The 19,966-nt window shown below is 44.2% G+C and overlaps 1 protein-coding gene across 4 annotated transcripts in view; it reads right to left on the bottom strand.

Moving 5' to 3' along the window:
- Nucleotides 1-230: 230 nt before the first annotated feature.
- slc28a1 (solute carrier family 28 member 1) overlaps nt 231-19,966 on the bottom strand; it is an 86,987-nt gene continuing 67,251 nt past the window's right edge. For all 4 annotated transcript variants that reach the window (XM_063070862.1, XM_063070863.1, XM_063070864.1 and 1 more), the window contains 7 exons: nt 18,172-18,302; nt 13,686-13,854; nt 10,979-11,176; nt 8,970-9,051; nt 4,466-4,564; nt 3,634-3,745; nt 231-481 (listed from right to left, as the gene is read on the bottom strand). In XM_063070862.1, coding sequence (XP_062926932.1) covers nt 352-481; nt 3,634-3,745; nt 4,466-4,564; nt 8,970-9,051; nt 10,979-11,176; nt 13,686-13,854; nt 18,172-18,302 — 921 coding nt within the window. In that variant the 3' untranslated portion in view covers nt 231-351. The remainder of the gene's footprint in view (nt 482-3,633; nt 3,746-4,465; nt 4,565-8,969; nt 9,052-10,978; nt 11,177-13,685; nt 13,855-18,171; nt 18,303-19,966) is intronic.

Genomic DNA, 19,966 nt, shown 5'->3' with positions numbered 1-19,966 from the left:
GTGGCACAGCCCATTGGTCGTCAGCAATGATGTCGCCACCACAAACTGTGGTCAATTTTAATTTAGACTTTTCACTCCCTTCTTCCCACCACATGGCTAAATACTCGGAATGTGGTCACACTGTGATGATGTTGCAATATACAGTCAAGTTTGTTACACATAGGGAATAAAGGGAAATGTTCTACGAAGTGCATGTCTGTGGACACAATTAATTCATACAACAGCATGTGTACATGACAAAGCCAGCAACTTTATTCCTTGTTTTGTAGACAATTGGTTGGGGTAATCTCCATCTTTACAATAACATGACGACTGGACAACAAATTTTTTAAAAATCTATTTACAAATTTGTTAGAAGTGGTGTTTACATGGTTCAATGTTGTTATAGAGTTTGCAGCAGTCTTGAAAGAAAGAATAACTCTGATTGACTTTCGACCACTGTCCTTCAAAAACAAAGGTTTGATTTCTGGTGGACACCACACTGTGGAAAGAAATAGTAGTGGGATGGAATCAGTTCTGATGGATAATGTTGTAGTGACAAATCAGATCACAAAGAATTATAGACCAACACATGAATAAACCAGTCAACAGTTTTCTAACCCCACACAATATTAACTCGTTGCTTAGGTAGAAACAATGATCTTCCTTTGATCAAGGCTTCTTTCTGCCATGTAATATTTAAATGGTCAGGTTATTTGTGGTGTTCAATAGGAATCAGGTTGTTGTTTTGGGTGCATTGGGAGATGTGCAAAACTGTAAATCATGGGTCTTGAAATTGCTCACAATGATGCAGAAAGAAAGCAACAACAAAAGGCTGTTTTTGGGAGGCGGCTGTCTGCATGGGACATAACAAACTGATCTAGATACCCACCCACAGGCTGAATTAAATGGGGAGGGAATGGAGATGAGTTAGTGGGCACTGGGTTCGGGTGTTTCGGTCTTCATTCTTATCACACTTTTACTTTAAAATTTTTTAGCACTATGATGTTGAGAAACATGAATAAAATACTTATTTTTTTATAATAAGACCATATTTCAAAAGCCAAATCTGTGTTGATTCATTCCAATGGAAGGAGTTGGAGATCTGTTAGAAGATGCGTGAAAGAGTGGGTTCAGCGAGTCATGTATCTTAAAAACAGCCATACATTAAAATGTTGAAGTCCACTGCTGTGTGAGTCAGAATTTTTTCCAGGTAAGCTCCCACTGGGGAGTGTTGGATGATGAATTACTGCCACATCTTCTTGGACTTCTTTCCCAATTGTTTGTGACTGAAGAGAATGTTAGTTCCATTAACAGACTAGAGAGCTCTAGGTCACCCCTCTGTCAACCGAGCTCGGTGACCGCACTGCTGAAAATGACTGGGATTTATCTTTTGCATGTTATTTTTGTGTAACTATCTACCATTCTCTGCAACATCTACAGAAGTTAAATCCTTCTGTTTGCGTCTTTCCATTCCCCAAATGCCCTGGCATTCCCTGCAGTCTTGCCTTATCTGAAACATTTCATAGACTCATAGAATAGTACAGCCCAGTACAGGCCCTTCAGCCCACAATGTTGTGCTGACCCTCAAACCCTGCCTCCCATATAACCCCCCACCTTAAATTCCTCCATATACCTGTCTAGTAGTCTCTTAAACTTCACTAGTGTATCTGCCTCCACCACTGACTCAGGCAGTGCATTCCGCGCACCAACTATTCTCTGAGTAAAAAACCTTCCTCTAATATCCCCCTTGAACTTCCCACCCCTTACCTTAAAGCCATGTCCTCTTGTCTTGAGCAGTGGTGCCCTGGGGAAGAGGCGCTGGCTATCCACTCTATCTATTCCTCTTATTATCTTGTACACCTCTATCATGTCTCCTCTCATCCTCCTTCTCTCCAAAGAGTAAAGCCCTAGCTCCCTTAATCTCTGATCATAATGCATACTCTCTAAACCAGGCAGTATCCTGGTAAATCTCCTCTGTACCCTTTCCAATCCTTCCACATCCTTCCTATAGTGAGGCGACCAGAACTGGACACAGTACCCCAAGTGTGGCCTAACCAGGGTTTTATAGAGCTGCATCATTACATCGCGACTCTTGAACTCTTTCCCTCGACTTATGAAAGCTAACACACTATAAGCTTTCTTATCCACCTGTGAGGCAACTTTCAGGGATCTGTGGACATGTACCCCCAGATCCCTCTGCTCCTCCACACTACCAAGTATCCTGCCATTTACTTTGTACCCTACCATGGAGTTTGTCCTTCCAAAGTGTACCACCTCACACTTCTCCGGGTTGAACTCCATCTGCCACTTCTCAGCCCACTTCTGCATCTATCAATGTCACTCTGCAATCTTTGACAATCCTCTACACTATCTACAACACCACCAACCTTTGTGTCTGATGGGGTATGAGAAAAAACACTTCACTGTTTAGGCCCAAGGGCTTGAGCTGAGTAAATAACTGCTTGTAGCCAGCCTCCAGAGTAAACTTCCTGCTGAACTGGAAGGATAATTAAGAAGGGGGTGAAACTTAATAGAACTGACAACATAAAAATAAGCCATTTGGCCCTTCCAGTCTGAACCACGGTTTATGCTCCACTTAAGCCTCCGCCTATGTTTCTTTGAATCCATCAGCATAGTGAGGTGGCACTTCACCTGTCAAAGGCCAGGGTCATCTACTGCAGCAGAGGCTCCCTGTGAGGCCTTTGCTACGCCAATGAGACTCCATGTAAATTGGTGGAACCGCTTCACCAAGCACCTTCGCTTCATTTGCCACAAAAGGAGGGATTTCCCAGTCACCAGCCATTTCATTTGACTTCCCATTCTCTTTCTGACATGTCAGCCCATGGCCTCCTCTATGATGAGGCCACACTCAGGTTGGAGGAGCAACATTTCATCTTCCGTCTGGGTTCATGAAACTAGGTGAAGGGGAGACGGGTGCGTGGGGTTCACCAACCTGATGGCATGAACATCAATTTCTCTAACCTACAGTAATTTCTCCCTCTTCCCCCCTTCTCCTTTTCCATTCCACATTCTGGTTCCCCTCTCACCCCTTCTCCTCGCCATCCCATCACCTCCCTCCGGTACCCCGCTTCATTCCCTTTCTCCTATCTTCTGCTTTTCTCCCCTACCAGATTTATTCTTCCTCAGCACTTGACCTCTTCCACCTATTATCCCCCAACTTCTTACTTCACCCCTCCCTCACACAGACACCATCCCCCTCACCTGGTTGCATCTATCACATGCCAGCTTGTATTCCTTAACCTTCCCCTCCTCCTTATTCTGGCATTCTTTCCTGTCCTGATAAAGGGTCTCGCACAAAACATCGACTGCTTAGTCCCCTGAATTGATGCTGCTTGACTTCCTTTTTGTACTTTCGGCATTGTGTGTGAGTATAGCCTCATATCCCCTTCAATGAATCCACGCCATTCCCAACATGACCAAGTTCCATTGTCTCCCCACTTGGTATAAACAGTTTCTTCTGAATTCTATAACGGATTTCAAGTTGACTGTTTTATATTGGTGTTCTTTCAAAGTGGTCTTTGCTAAAGACATTGAAAAGCGGTGTAGAATGAGTATTTGCTTTGCTTTGATTTGATTTATCCATCTGCACGCCTCTGGCCACTTTCCTCTTTAAACAGCGATGGAACTCACCTGTCAAAGAGATCCTGACAGCAGTTTTGGAGGTTCACACTTGTCCCATTAAAGGAGCTGCTATTGAGGTAACTTATGCAGTCCAAAGTCTCCCTGGGCACAAACAAGATCCCTAAAAGACAGAAAGTAAAGATGAATCCTGCACCAAATAAGTAATCAGTTTTAACTCAGTTTTTTTTTCTCTCCACAGATGCTGCCTGACTTGCTAGTTATTTCCAACATTCTCTTTTAATTTTTCAGTCTTGGTCTGTCCTGTGTTTTGTGATATCACACCGCAGGAAATATTGTATCATTTCTTAATGCATGCATTACTAAATGACAATAAAAAGAGGACTGTGTGCCTTCATAATCTAGTCTAATCTCATTCAGGTTTCCAGTAAATCCTTGTTTCTATTTCCAGCAGGAATTTTTTTTCTTTCTCAGAGTCTTCAGTCTGAAACATCAACTGTTTCTCTCTCCATACTTGCTATGTGGCCTGTTGAATGTATCCAACATTTCTATCCCGGCTTTTGTCTTTTCCCTCTCCTCTGTCCCCATTCCCCTCTCCCTCAGACAGATCAGCTGTGATTAACAAACCTCCACAGCCCTCCCACTCACTCCACCCCTTGTCCTTCTTGCTCTCTACCTTCCCACCCCACAGCTCAAAGCAGGTTTGACTTCCATCTAGTTCTGATGGAAGGTCATCGACCCAAAACCTCTTTCGACTCCACAGATGCTGCCCACCCTGTATAGTATCTTTAGCATTTTGTCCTTTCTGTGAAATTTGATTTTCATTCCTTTTGTTTTGTCGGGTGGGGATAGACCTGCAGTGTGGAAGTTCATGGCTGAATACCTGCGACGCATGCATTCACCAGCGAGGTGACGAACCCGGTGATGAGAGCTCGGATAACCACCTCCGCAAAGTCATTCTTGCGGTTTGGGGCCATGGCAGCTGCGGAGGGCAGGACAAGGGGATGGTGGAGAGAGCATGTGTAGAACACGTGAATTTACACCAAAGAACTTGGCATAATTACAGCACATTATAGAATTTTTAGTGATTTTTAAAGAATGGCCTCTGGTAATTAGATAATCAGCTTTAGTTATTTCTTTGAGGGATAAATATTGACCAGGATATGAAAAGAACACTCTGTCTTTTTAAACAGTGCAAGGCATCTTTTCTATTCAGCTAAGAGGACAGAGAGAGCCTTGGCTCATGTTCTGTCTGGGTAGCCTCCAACCTGAAGGGATGAACATCGATTTCTCTAACTTCTAGTAATTTCTCTCCCCTCCCTCCTTCCCTCTTCTTCCTTGCCCCAGACTGGATACCCACTCACCCCTTCTCTTCGCCTCACCCACCTTCTGGTCCTCCTCCTTCCCTTTCCTCCATGGTCCACTGCCCTCTCCTATTAGATTTCTTCTTCTTCAGCCCTTTACCTTTTCCACCTGTCTCCTCCCTGCTTCCTACTTCATACCCCCTCCTTCACCCACCCATCTCCCTTTTCACCTGGCCTCCAACTTGTGCTCCTCCCCCTCCCCCCACCCTCTTGTTCTGGCTCCTTCCCCCTTCCCTTCCAGTCCTGATGAGGGGTCGTGGCCTGAAATGCTGACTGTTTTTCCCTCTCCGCAGGTGCGCTTGACCTGCTGAGTTCCTCCATCATTTTGGGTGTATTACTTGATTTAAAGTATCATCCGGAAAACATCTCTGACAAGGTCTTGACCTGAAACGTCAACTGTTCATTTCCCTCCATAGATGCTGCCTGACCTGTTGAGTTCTTCCTGGTATTTTGTGTGTTGCTACAAATTTACATTATCTGCTATCCCTCTTGTGTCTCCACTCTTACAGCATAGTGTGACCTTGGCACTCTTTATAAGATTCTTTTTTTTGGAGCAAGGCCATCATTTATTGCAAGTCTCTACTTGCCCCTGAGAAAGATATCTACCTTCTCGAACCACTGCAGTCCTTCTGGTGTTGTTAAGGAGAGTGTTTCAGGATTTAGACCTAGTGGCAAAGAATGACCAACAATATATTTCCAAGTGACAATGTTGAGTGACTTGAAGGGCAACCTACAAGTGGTGGGGTCATTAGACCATATTGCCAGGTTCAAAGAAGGTTCATGAAAATGATTCCAGGATTCAATGGCTTGTCATATGAAGAGTGTTTGATGGCTCTGGCCTGTATGCACTAGAATTCAGAAGAATGACCTTATTGAAACCTATCGAATGTGAAAGGCCTTGATAGAATGGATGTGGAGATGTTTCCTATGGTGGGAGAACAAAGGACCAGAGGACACAGCCTCAGAATAGAAGAGTGTCCGGAGATGAGGAGGAATTTCTTTAGCCAGAGAGTAGTGGATCTGTGGAATTTGTTGCCACAGGTAGCTGTAGAGGCCAAGTCATTACATATATTTAAGGCAGTGGTTGATAGAGTTTTGATTGGTCAGGGCATGGAGGGATATGGGAAGAAGGCAGGAAATTGGGGCTGAGAGGGAAAATTGGATTAGCCATGATGAAATGGCAGAGCAGACTGGATGGGCCAAAATGGCCGAATTCTGCTTCTATATCTTCAGCTTGTATTGTCCTTCTTGGCAGTAGATGTCATGGACTTGGGAGGGTGAGTAATGGCAGTGGAATTTATAGTTGGAGAGTCATTGAGAGATTCAGTTTAGAATCAGACCCTTGGGCTCATTGAGTTTGTGCCAAATATCAAGTTCCCATTTTTACACTAATCCCAATTCATCCCACATTCCCATCAACACCACCCCCCCCACACAGATTCTACCTTACACCTACACACAAGGGGCAATTTACAGTGGCCAAGTAACCTATCAGCTTGCACAGTTTTGGAATGTGGGAGGAAACTGGAACTCCCAGAGCAGTCCATTGGGAAGATGCAAACTTTGGCCAGACTGCACCAGGACAGGTGGTGCACACCGTGGCCAATGTGTGCCAGCAGTGCAGGAAATTAATTTTTATGATGATGGACGGGATGCGGCTCAGGTGAGCTGCTTTAGTCCTGGATGGTGTAGTACTCACTGAGAGTTGTACTTGTGTAGGGGAATGTATTTCATCAAGGTCAGTGTTATTTGTCACATGTACGTGGAAGCATCAAAACATAAAGTGAAATGTGCTGTTTGCATCAACGACTAAATCAGAAAGTAATATTAATGGGAAGACTCTTAGCAGTGTGGAGGATCTGAGAGAACTTGGGGTCTGTGTCAACAGGACACTTAAAGCTGCTGCGCTGGTTGACAGTGTTGTTAAGAAAGTGTATGGTGTGTTAGCCTTCATTAACCGTGGGATTGAGTTCAAGAGCTGAGAGGTAATGTTACAGCTAAATAAGATCTTGGTCAGACCTCACTTGGAGTACTGTGTTCAGTTCTTCTCACCTCACCACAGGAAGGATGTGGATACTATAGAGGAGTGCAGGGGAGATTTACAAGGATATTGCCTGGATTGGAGGGCGTACTTTATGAGGATAGGTTGAGTGACTTGGCCTTATCTGCTTGGAGTGATGGAGGATGAGAGGTGACCTGGCAGAGGCGTATGAGATGATGAGGAGCATTGATCATGTGGATAGCCAGAGGCTTTTTCCCAGGACTGAAATGGCTAACACAAGGGAGTATAGTTTTAAGGTGCTTGGAAACAGGTATTGAGGGGATGTCAGAGGTAAGTTTTTCACACAGAGCGGTGGGTACGTGGAATGCATTGCTGGTGATGGTGGTGGAGGCGGATACAATAGGGTCTTTTAAGAGTCTCTTAGGTACATGGAGCTTAGAAAACTAGAGGGTTGTGCGCTAAGGAAATTCTAGGCAGTTTTTAGAGTAGGCTACATGTCAGCACAGCATTGTGGGCCAAAGGACTGGTAATATGTTGTAGATTTCTATGTTTTATGTTCTATGACCAATGTAGTTCGTCATATGCTGGGGGATAATCTGCACATGTCGCTAAGCTTTTGGCGCCAACATATCATGCCTACAACTTACTAACCCTAGCTTATATGTCTTTGGAATGTGTGAGGATGCCAGAGCATGCAGAGGAAAAGCATTATACTAACTGCTAAGCTCTCATGCTTCCCTACAAGGAACATACCCAGTTCCTGAGAGTGGACAGCACATGGAAGTGAGTCACTCACTGCAGGATATCCAGTCTGACTGCTCTTGTAGCATGGTGTTTATATGGCTGGCAGTGTTGTTGCTGGTCAATGCTTGGGGGAGTTGATGATGTCATATTGTACTTCAGGGGAAAGTGGTGGACACAGTAATTACTTGGCCCTTCTGTAGTACGAGTGTTACGTGGTATTTTCCAGCCAGGCGTGGACATTGTCCAAGTCCTGCTACATACACGAATTGGACTGCTTCATTCCTGAGGAGCTGCGAATGGAATTGAACTGTTGAGCTGGCTTGAGTTAACTGCTCAGGTTTACAGAGTGGAACATTAGTCTACGAGCTACTGATTCGGAGATGGACATTTCACACTGGGAATATTGACACTTGATCTTCTACATAATTCTTTTATTGAATCCAAAAGGATGGTGTTGCTATACTAAAAGAAATTTAAATCAGTTCCATTCCTGAAGAAGCCCTTTGCCAAGTTCGAGCAAGTCGAAGCCCTTTCTACTGTTCACCTTCAAGGCTCAAACTTAAAATTTGGGCCACCTCCCAAACAGGTGCCACATTGAGGGGTGTTATGTTTTGGATGAGAGTTTTAATCAAGGTTCCTTGTTCCATCAAGCTGGATGTAAGTGATCCCATGACACTATGTAAAAGGGAGCAGAGAGTTTCTCCTGGTATCTTGGCCAACATTTCTTACTCTGATTACAATAGCAATAGATAACCCGGCCATTACTGTTTGCCTTGTGTAAATCAAACACTATTACTCCATTCCTTAGTGATAGCAGTTCATGTCAGCTTCCAACAGCAGACTCCCAACAGATCCATTTTCACTCCTTATTTCCCTGTATCCCAGCAACATGTTCTTCAAACAAATCCATTAGCTCCCCAGTGACACATTCTTGCCACTTCCACCTGTTCCAGGAACATGGTGTCTGCAAATCAGCCACATCTTATCCAGGGGCCACCCATGGAAATTGTCTGTGGGTGAAGAAGCCCAACCAGGAGGGAAAATACATCTGTTGGACTTACGTGGAAAGAAAGAGAACTTTCACAAGCTCCGCTACAACCTCAGATTGCCCCAAAGCAATTGAATTGGACAGAAATTAAGACTGTTAGAACAAAAAAGTTTAAGGTAAAATATGCGAGCATGGTTTGATGATGCAATTTAGAGCAGCTAAAGCTTACAGAAGATTGACTTGTTACATTGAGGAGCCATAAGCACATAGACAGTGATTGGCTACTTACAGAGTCCTCCGAGCATGATACCGATTGAAGAGAAGTTAGCAAAGCCACAAAGGGCATATGTGGATATTGTTTCTGCTCTGAGCTACAAAAATAAAACAGGAATCAAACCTTCTCCATTCACCACTTTGATTTCTTAGAACAGGGGTTCCCAACCTGAGGTCCATGGACCCCTCAGTTAATAGTAGGCATCCATGGCAAAAAATGGTTGGGATCCCCTGGTTTAGATGTTCTAATTAAAGTTCCTACTTAGTTACAGAGTCATACACCACAGGCCCTTCTGCCCACCTTGTCTGTACCAGTCTTCAAGTACCGACCTACACCAATCTTATTTACCAATACTTGGTCTGTAACTTCTGTGCCTCAGTGACTCAAGTACCCATCCAAATGTCGTGAGATTTCCTGCCTTCAACAGCTCCTCAGGCAGATTCTAATCAAGCTCTGCATAAAAGCTTTCCTCCTCAGTTCCTCCCACCAACACCACCCTTACCCTAAAGCTTTAGTTTTAACCGTGTGTTTGAATGAATGTCACTTTTAATTTAACAATACATGCTGCTTACATTTTGGGCAATAGAGTTTGTGGCGATTTGGATCTGAGCCAAGTAACCCGAATACAAATTCAGCCTGGACTGAAGTGTTACCAACATGTTGAAACTAAATGAAACTTCACCTGGTCTCCTCAGTGGAAGTCACCGTGCAAAACGACTGGGTGACCTGACACCCACGCCACGGTGAAGAGGCACACGAGCTCTGGGAATTACATGGTCACACCACAAATAGATGATTAATATTATAACTTTGCTACAGTTATACTCCGGTTATTGATGTTACAATGATAAAAAAGCTGCATGCTAATATGTTTTTGAGAACTCCTGCACAGGCTCAAATTGGCTAAGGTATTGGCTAAGCCTGATATGGAGGCTCCAATGCACAGGAATACAAAAGGCTGCAGATGGTTGGACACCCAGAAGGTTGTACAGCCACAACCATCCCCACCATCAGGGGCATCTTCAATAGTTGGTGCCTTAGGGTTAGTGTTAGGGTGGTTTCCTTCACTGAGGGCCACTGCCATCTGGGACACGGACATTACTATAGTGAAGAGGTACTGAATCCACACTCAATGTTTTAGAAGCATTTTCATCCCCGCCACTGTTATATTTCTGAAAGGCCCACAAATCCATTAGTACTACCTTATTATTCCTTTTTAGCATTATTCCTCAAGACCTACAGGGGCACCATTGAGAGCATACTGATTGGCTGTATCACCGCCTGGTACAGGAACTGCACCGATCTTGATTGCTGGACGCTGTGGAGAGTGTTATAAACAGCCCAGTGCATCTATGGATGTGAGCTTCCCTCCATTGAGGACATTTACAGCAGCAGGTGTGTAAAGAAGGCCTGGAAGATAATCAAGGACACCAGTCACCCCAGCCATAAAGTCTTTCAGCTGCTTCTGTCTGGCAAACAGTACCGCAGCATTAAAGCCAGGACCAACAAGCTACGGGGCAGCTTCTTTCTACAAGCCATTAGACGTTCAAATTCAAATGTCCGTACATTGTGATGGAGTCATACTGCAAAGATTTTTACTCCTTCACATTGTGGGATGGATGTAAGATTTAAATAAATTCTAATTCTAATTGTAATTATTTCTGTAATTTACAATAATTTTATGTCTCTGCACTAAAATGCCATTGAAAAACAACAAATTTCATGTCATATACGGTAGACAGTGATAACAAGTCTGCTTCTGATTCTAGTTGCCCACCCCTCCATCACCAGGTACCCATACTCTCCCTACTTCCCAAAACTTTCACCCTTTAGTAAACTTCCCACCATCATTGTCATTGCATTAAAGAAGTTATGTTAGGATTGGCGGGCACCTTGAGTTAATGTGACCTCCTGGAGGCAGATCCATGAGATGAAGTTTTCCTCAACCTGTTGGGTGTCAACAACTCCTTGGGGCCTGGCTACTTGTTGGCTGAAATTTAACATTGCACATGGTCCATACTCACTGAAATCCACTGCTTTTGGCCATCAATAAATTCAGGTACACCTGCCAAGCGTCTGGTCTTGTACTCGGCAAGATGCTGGTAAGCCACAAACTCGTTGAGAAAGAGTTTGGTTCCAATCAACTCAGCCACAAGGAAGGAGTCGTTCCAGTCTGCTCCCATTATGAAGGCGATTGGCATGAAGATGTAGGAGCATATGTTCTGCATAAACAGTACAAAACAGTCCTCACTAAAGTGTCCCACATCCTGAGCCAGAGACTCAAACTAAGAGAGTTCACAGTTCAATTAGGGGAAGTGGTCTTCCTGGTTTAAAGCAGAACTTTCTGGCGACTTATCAGGGATGGCTGTGGCTCTCTTCTTCAGAAAAGTGGCAGTGGGAAGCCTTTGAAGTTCTGAAAAAGTTTGGTAGAGTAGATGAAAGAAGCTGCTCCCACTTGGAGGAAGCCAAGTGTTGATACATGTGAGGCAGTAAATAAAAATGCAGGAGGGATTTCAGGAATGGACTCTTAACCAAAAGGCTGAGCGAGCTAGGACTTTTCTCTTTGGAGCAAAGGAGGATGAGAAGCAACCTAATAGAGGTGTATGAGATTATACGATGCATACATAGAGCGGACGGTCAGCATCTTTTTCCCTGGGCGACAATGACTAATGACTAATATCAGGGGACATCCCTTTAAGGGGAGCAGAGGAAGGTTTAGGAAGAGATGTCAGAGGTATGGTATTTTACACAGAGAGTGGTAATTGTCTGACGGCGGTGGTGAATGCTGATAAACTGGGAACATTTAAGGGACTGTTGCATAGGAACATGGATGAAAGAAAAATGGAGGGTTTTAGGCTGTGTAGGAGGGAAGGGTTGGGTTGATTGTGGTGTAGATTGAAAGGTTGGCACAATATTCTGTGTTGTACTGTTCTACGTTCTGTGTTCCAAAGAGTGATTAGGAAGTGCAACTCGCTGCCACTGGGGGAGGGTGAAGCCAGTATAACGGATGCATCTGGGAGAGAGGTACAGTGGATAACACTGAGGTAGGAATGGCACTGGGATGCCAGAGTGCTTATAGCAAGTGCCACTGAATGGAATCATACGGGCATTAGCCTGGCACTTAGGGCAGCCTGGTAGCATAGCAGTTGGTTTAACGCTGTGACAATGCCAACAACCCAGATCGAATACCCCCGCTGTCTGTAAGGAGTTTGTATGTTCTCCCCATGACCACGTGGGTTGCCTCTGGGTGCTCTGGTTTCCTCTCACATTCCAAAGATGTACACCTTTGGTAGTTTAATTGGTCACATGGGTGTAATTGAGTGGCACAGGCTCTTTGGGCTGGAAGGTGCATGTTACAGTGCTGTCTCTCTAAATAAATAAATAAGAAATAGCAGCTGGTAATGCTTGTAGTGCTCATGACTCTGCTTTCCTGTTCAGTAAGATGTCATCCTTTATATCTTTAATTTCCAAAAGAAATCAGGAATTAGAGTCATGCACTTCAGAAACAGGCCCTTCGGCCCAACTCATCCAGGCTGACCAAGTTGCTCAACTGAGCCAGACCCACTTTTCTGAGTTGGCCCTTATCCCTTTGAATCTTTCCTATCCAGGTGCATGTCCTTTTTAAATCTGTTGTGTCTAATGTGACATGGGTAATGAATGTTGTGGCTCATGTGACGTAGTATGCACCCTTTCAGAGGATGTAGCATGTGAACAATTGCTCTGTGAATGCACTGCAACCAGTAGTCTGAAACAAGGTTCTAGAAAGTCAGTCAATGGGAGGGTCCTCGGGAGCGTTGAAGAATAGAGGAACCTAGGAGTACGTGTACATGGTTCACTGAAAGTGCATTGCAAGTAGACAGGCTGGTGAAGGCTTCTTGGCATGCTGCCCTTTATCATTCAAGGCATCCAGAATGGAAGTTGGGTTGTTACTGTATATTGAGCTGTACAAGACGTTAGTGAGGACATATTTGGAATAATGTGTTCAGTTTGATTACCCTGCTATAGGAAAGATGCTATCAAGCTGGAAAGAGTGCAAAGAATACTTACGAGGATGTTGCCGGGACTTGAGGGACTGAGTTACGGAGAGTTCTTTCATTGGACAGTAGAATGAGTAGTGATCTTATAGAAATGTACAAAAAATGATGAGGGGCATAGGTATGGTGAATGCACATAGTCTTTTTCCCAGGACTGGGGAATCAAAAATACAGGGTATAGGTTTAGGATGAAAAGGGAGAGATTTAGTTGGAACCTGAAGGGCAACTTTTTCACCTAAAGCAGGGGTTCCCAACCTCTTTAATGCCATGGACACCTACCATTAACCAAGGACTATGTGGATCCCAGGTTGGGAACCCCTGCCCTAAAGGGTGGTCTTTATTTGGAATGAGCTGCCAGAGGAAGTGGTTGAGAGAGGGTTGTACATTATCAACATTTAGAAAGCTGGTTGGACAGGTACATGGATAGAGAAAGCTTGGAGGGTTAAAGGCCAAATACAGGGCAAGTGGGACTAGATTAGATGGGAATCTTGGTCAGCATAGACCAGTTGGGCTGAAGGGCCTGTTTATGTGGTGGGTCAGTTTACTGTGTGTCTCCATTACTTGCTGTAGCTGTGTTCCCATCGGATCGGACTGAGTGAAGTTGTCGCTCTGTGACATGTGGTCGAAGGCGGAGTCTGTGTGGGCGGACCAGTCGGATTCATTGTCAGATGGCCTTAGGTGGAAGGTTGGACCATACCTGGAAACTGAGCTGGGGATAGTCCACCATTCCTCCAAACCAGGAGAGTGCTGCATTCAAAAACGCCAGAATAGCTAAAAATGCAAGTAGGTTCACAGCAATGTTAGCAATCAGACCAACAGAGGCAGAGGCACCATTACTTGCAGCTTCTAGAACATTCTGTTCTTCGCTGAAGAGGAATAAATAAAAAAAAAATGGTTACTCTCATTTTAGATTAAAGAGCATAGAAAATGAAACAATGGAAAATCGGTAAATTGAAAGGAATTTCTTCAGCCTTTCATAATGATACTAGCCACTGTCAGACTCGGTTCCTTTCCCTTTCTCTGGGGCCCTTTCTTTAGTCCTCACACCTCAAATCTACAGCTTCAGTTCTGTCGAGCCTCTTGGCAACACTTAGTATGTTATTGGGCTTGGATTTTACAATTTCTAACTAATAAAACCCAGAACAACATCAAGAAATGAAACACAAGAGGCTGCAGATGTTGGAATCTGAACACGTAATTTGCTGTAGATTGGGCAGTATCAGTGGGGGGAAGGAGGGTCAAAACCCTGTATCAGTCTTGATGCAAGGTTTCATCCCCAAACACTGGCAGCTTCTTTCATCTCATGGATGCTCCCTGACTCATTGAGCTTCTGCAGCAGATTGTAACACCAGCAAAGGCCTGAAATACAAACAGAAATGTCGAGCAGTTCAGGCGTGCCTTCCACTGATGGAAGGAGTTTCAGTCAGGCTGTCTGCTCCTCTCATTATTAAACACAAAGTGAGTTGACTCTGAGCTGGGAAGGTGTTTTATCGAAAATAAAAGAAAAGAAAATGCTGGAAACACTCAGCAGGTCAGATAGTATCTGTAGAGAGAGATTTAAATTTGAAGCCAAAGACAATCCATTGGAATATGTAGACTGAGCCTTTAGTCTATTTCTTTTTCTTCAGAGACTAAGTACTTCAGCATTTCCTGTTTTCATTTCCGTCTTCCAGCGTCTGAGCTTCTTCCTGGATTTCTTTTGGGCACCTCCTCTACTTAGGAAGCTGCTGCTTGAGCCAGTAAGTGAGTAGCAAGTCTGCAGACTTGGTTTTAACTCCAGTGCTGGAGAGAGCACGTTGAAATCTCCTCCCTATTGTTAACTTAAAGCTGTATTAGCCAGGTGCAAGGTGAAAGCTTATGGTCTGGAAATCAGTCTTCAGAGTACCTTCATTGCAGTTAAACACCAAGTACTCTGTCTTTTTAGCGTTTAGGTGAAGTCCACCTTTATTGCACTCAATTTCCACTTTTGTCAGTAGCTGCTGTGCTTCCTCCATCTGGTCAGAGAGCAGGACTATGTCATCTGCAAAATTGAGATCTGTGAGCGTAACTGGTCTGACCCTTTTTGTTCGTCCTGGTTTTATGGTAAAACCAAGCTTGTCATGATCTTTGGTAGCTTGACGCAGAGCGTAATCAAGGACGATTATAAAGATGTACGGTGCCAGAGTGTCTCCTTGCAGCACAGCAGCTAGGAGCTCGAACACTGCTGTTTCTCCGTCTGGTGATATAGCTTTCGCCATGGTTTTGGTATAGCTGGACTCTATTGCTCTCAGTAGATGGTCTGGCACTCAGTAAGCTTTCAGGATCTTCAGCATTTTACCTTGGTGAATGGAGTCAAAAGCTTTGCGAAAATCGATGTAAGTAAGCATGGCTGGTAGGTTGTTCTTCTTGACTTCCTCGAAGATCCTACAGAGAGCAAGTATTTGCGCTTCTGCTGAAAACCATTCTGATTGAATCTTAGCTTAGGGTCAATGGCGGTGTGAATCCTGTTCAAAATCATCCGATTGTATAACTTTGCTAAGATGCAGGTCAAGCTGATACCGCGGTAGCTATCTGTCTTTATGAGGGATCCAGACTTGGGGACTGGGGTAATGTTTGAGAGTGACCACTGTTCTGGTTTGCTGCCTTTTATCAGTGCTGTATTACATATGTCCAGCAAGATGTCGTCCAGGTCGCAGTTCTTCAGGACATCTGGTGGTGTCCCATCTGGTCCAGTGCTCCCGCCCTGTTTGAGTGCATATTTGGCCTTCTTCAGTTCCTCAATGGTGAATAGGCTGTCATCGATATCAACGTGGGTATGTCCTCTTCTTCTTCTGATATCATTGGAGGGCTTCCCAGCAGGCTCTTAAAGTGGGTAAACCATGTCTGGACATGGTCCTCTGCTGTTTTACCACTTATTTGACCTGATGGGGACTTCTTCTGTCTACTGATCTCATTGACTAGGCGCCATGCTTCTCCATGCTGCTTGTCTTCATTTGCATCCTCTATCTCTCTAATCCTCTCAGTTAGTTCCTCTTCCTTCAGTCGGTCGTCAGTGGCAAAGAAATTCTTCTTTGCTGTCTTGAACTTGTCTCTTAGCTCTTCCGTTTCGCTCCTTCTAAGTTCGGCATGACAAGCATTGACCACACTTCTTGCTGCGACGACGTCAGGATGTTTCGAGATCCGGCTCTTCCTGATTCACTTCACAGTAGGCAAACTCTTTGTTGCATCTGTGTGTGCGTCTATGAGCCGTTGATAGCGGTCGGTGGCAGTCTCTTCCTCCCCCCTTTCCAGTGGGCCGAAGCGATTTCTCACCTCCACTGTGTACTGGGCTTGAAGAATAGGTTGTGAGGAGAATGCCTTCCAGTCTACCTTTGCCTTGGGACCTGTGGCTTTGGGTTGCCGCAGGCTCAGCCTCACTTGCATTGACACTACTCTATGGTCAGAACTGACCGAGTTGAAGGTGCTGTAGGCTTCTGTGTTGATCACACAATTACGCCATTTTGTTCTTACGAGGATGTAATCGAGCTGTTTCCTGTAGATGGAGGCTCTGTTTTCATATGTCCACACTTTACCAGCTCGCTTCTTGAATTGTGTGTTGGCGGCAATGAGACTGTGTTCCTGGATGAAATCAACTAGATATTGTCCATTTCTGTTGGTGAAGTCTTGGTATAAGTATGGAACATCTTCCTGTCCGACCTGGGCATTAAAATCGCCGAGCACAGCCAGGAAGTTATGTGCCGGTATTGAAGTGACAGCTTCGTGAAGTTTACTGTAGAAGGTCTCCACCTCCTTCTCCTCGCTGCAGTTGTGCAGGGAGTAACAGATGATGACAGAAGTCACTGGGTTTCCGTCGAATTCCGCAGTAAGGATTCTGTCACTGACTGAGACTACGCCCCTCAGTGCCTTCTTCGCCTTGCTGTTCAACATCAGCCCTACTTCACCTTGTGCTGAAGTCGTCGTCGGCTCTCCCCATGCGGACGAGGTGATGAGGTGCATCCCCTCTACCTTGGTGAATCTTATCTCTTTGTCAGGGTGTACATGACGGTGTTCTTGGATCCCCAGGATGGAGATCTTGTAGCTGCTTGCCAGTGATGCCAACTCTGTGCATCGGGGCAAGAGGCGGATGGTGTTTGCGTTGAAGGTTGAGACGATTGTTTTTACCTTACAACGCAAAAGAGGCGCAGTTCGCTCAGCCCCCTTGTCGGACTCAACCCTCCCCGTGGGGTTTGAGGTTGCACCTTCATACTGCCTGTCTCGACCAGGGTCTGGGCGTTCCGCAGAGTTCCTGAGCACTCCCAGCTCTGGAAGTATAGGGTTTGTTGGCTTGTCTGTCATCATAATGCCTTACAAGGCGCGAAATGAAAGACTGTGTGGCGTGCCTCTCCTCACACAGACAGTAGGTAGCCGTTGACTCACAAAGAGTTCATCCACCCTTTGACAGGTTTTGTTTTCAGTCCTGCTGGGTGCCTACACACCCTCCTCCCTGGTTAACCGAAGTGCACCAGGGGGTGTGCCGGTTGAGCTGCCGACAACCCGACCCGAGACAGGTAGTACTGGTAATATCAGGATAGGCCCATCCTGGTTAACCTCTCCAGTTTAACCCAGATTCCCATTTGTGGTTTTCTTTGGGCTCATGGACGGTGGGTGGAATTTCTGCAGAGGGTTTTTCTCATGTCCCACTTTGACATCAATAGGAAAGGAGCATTATACAATCACATTAAGGTGATAAGTCAGGAGAATCCCTGCAGCAATCTTACTCTGAGGTGTCTTGACTTTAAACCATGTCAGGCAGCCTGGACTTGGTTTAATGTCTTTCTTTCTTTTTAAATCTTTTTATTAATTTTTCAAAATTATAAACTCAATAACAAAGTTGGTACAAAGAGATTGGAAAAATGTTCATCAGCATATATAAAATGAATTTTAAGTAACATAGATATAAAAGACTTCCAAACTCATAATAAGATTAAACATTAAAAAAGAAATAAAAAGAAAAAAAAGTATATAAACAAAAAAAACCCCAAAAGAAAAAGAGAAAAAAAACCCAAGAAAAAAAAACAAAACCGGGCTAGACCAGGTTTAATGTCAAGAATTAAACCTATAGCCCACTCCATCCTAAACCTGGTATTGTGATGTGTTATTCTGGAGGATTTTGATCATGAAATGAAGGTTCTGAGCACATTCAGTGCAGGGCTGATCTTACATACCTCTTATCAAGTTTTATTCCCTCTTCGGTCTTGAACTTGGATTCTTCCAGCTCAGGGTAGCTGAGTTTTGAAAGGGCGAGTGCACATGGTGCTGCCATCACAGAGGCTGCGATCAGATTGGATGCATTAATCTGGAATACAAGGTGAGAATGTCAGCTGACTGAAGCAGTTCATCGAGAAGAGCAACTAACATAAAAAAGTCCAAGGCAATTTCTTGAAAGATACGTTCTAGGATAATTCTTCACACATGAGAAGTATTTATTAACTCTCCAAAACTTTATGTTCACAAGTATATCCATGAGTACCCTACTATTCAATGTTACAAAGTTTGGTGCTACCCACAGTATATCCAAGGGACCTCTTGGGAAGTTGAACCCTTAGCCAGATGAGGGTAATTAAGTAGATCTACTTGGGAGTTCTACGGACTCCACAAGGAATTCCTGTATTTGGAGGCAGAGAATGAAATTGCCCTTTGGGTCCCTTTTAAATCTTCCTCTCACTTTAAACCTGTGCCCACTAGTTTTTGAGTCCCTTTCCCTTGGAAAAAGACTGAGTACAATTGCCCTACCTATGACTTTTATGAGGCCATAACATCACCCCTGACTCTCCCGTGCTCCAAGAACAATAGTCCTTGTTGCGACTACATGTGAGCTGGAATGTTGTCTTGGTATATGAGCAAATACCACATCCCCAACTCTTGCACTCTATAACAAATACACACAGGAATAAAAAGTGTTAAAGCTCTTACAAGCTCATTTGATTGATTGTTTTATAATATCCCTATCATCCTTTTCCTCTTGTGATCCTAATTCATATTAATGACAGTAATTTGGAGAGATGGAATCATGGAAACAACTCGATCATACCAACCAACACGACCACCCAGGCTAATCCCATTTGCCCAAGTTTGTCCTGTATCTCTTTAAAACTTCCCTAACCATCTCTTCATTTCTGTAGAAAAATTTGCCAAGAATAATCATGGTCATGGAAAGACCATGATCACCCACGTCATACGACACAGCAGATAAGGAACAAGCGGTCTCTTAAAACTACTACAACTACAACTACTTTCTCTGGCACCTCTTTCCTATGCACACCACCCTCTGCATGATGAAGTTGCTCTTCGGGGTAATTAAGTAGATTTACTTGCGAGTTGGGAAGAATTCTGCAGACTCCACGAGGAATTCCTGCATTTGGAAGCAGAGAATGGGCTTTTTTAAAGAATATGTCATGAAGAAGCTATTCTCAGGCCCCTTTTAAACCTTTCCCCTCGCACCTTAAACCTGTGTCCTCTAGTCTTTGAGTCACTTTCTCTAGGTAAAAAGGTGGTGTGCGATCATCCTATTTATGGTCCTTATGATTTTACAGACCTCTGTATGGTCACCCCTCTGTGTCCTATGCTCAAAGGAATAGAAAGCAAGCCTCCCCAGCCCCTAGCTATAACTTAGGCCCTTGAATTCTGGTAACATTCTCACAAATCTTCTCTGCATTTATGTATCGTTAGCAAGAATCATTTTGTTTTACAGTCGTCAGAAATAATAGTGAGCGGTGAGTGGTGGGGAAATAAGTACTCTAATGAACAGCCCATAGGTAAGATAATAATCTACTCTCCTAGTTGGATGTGGGGCTATCCAACCTTTCATGTCTGTTCTTTCATTTAAATTTTGACCAGACTAATTAATCTTAAAATACTCGTTCACTCTGTCTACCTGCCTTTATTTCCTAACCCTTTGCATCAGGAACCAAGAAGCTACGCAGTTTTGTCCTGTGGAATTGAACATGTTTTTGGGCAGTG

This window comes from Mobula hypostoma, chromosome 18, assembly GCF_963921235.1.
Source record: "Mobula hypostoma chromosome 18, sMobHyp1.1, whole genome shotgun sequence".
In the NCBI taxonomy this organism is placed as follows: domain Eukaryota; kingdom Metazoa; phylum Chordata; class Chondrichthyes; order Myliobatiformes; family Myliobatidae; genus Mobula; species Mobula hypostoma.
This window is presented reverse-complemented; position numbering and strand designations above follow the sequence as displayed.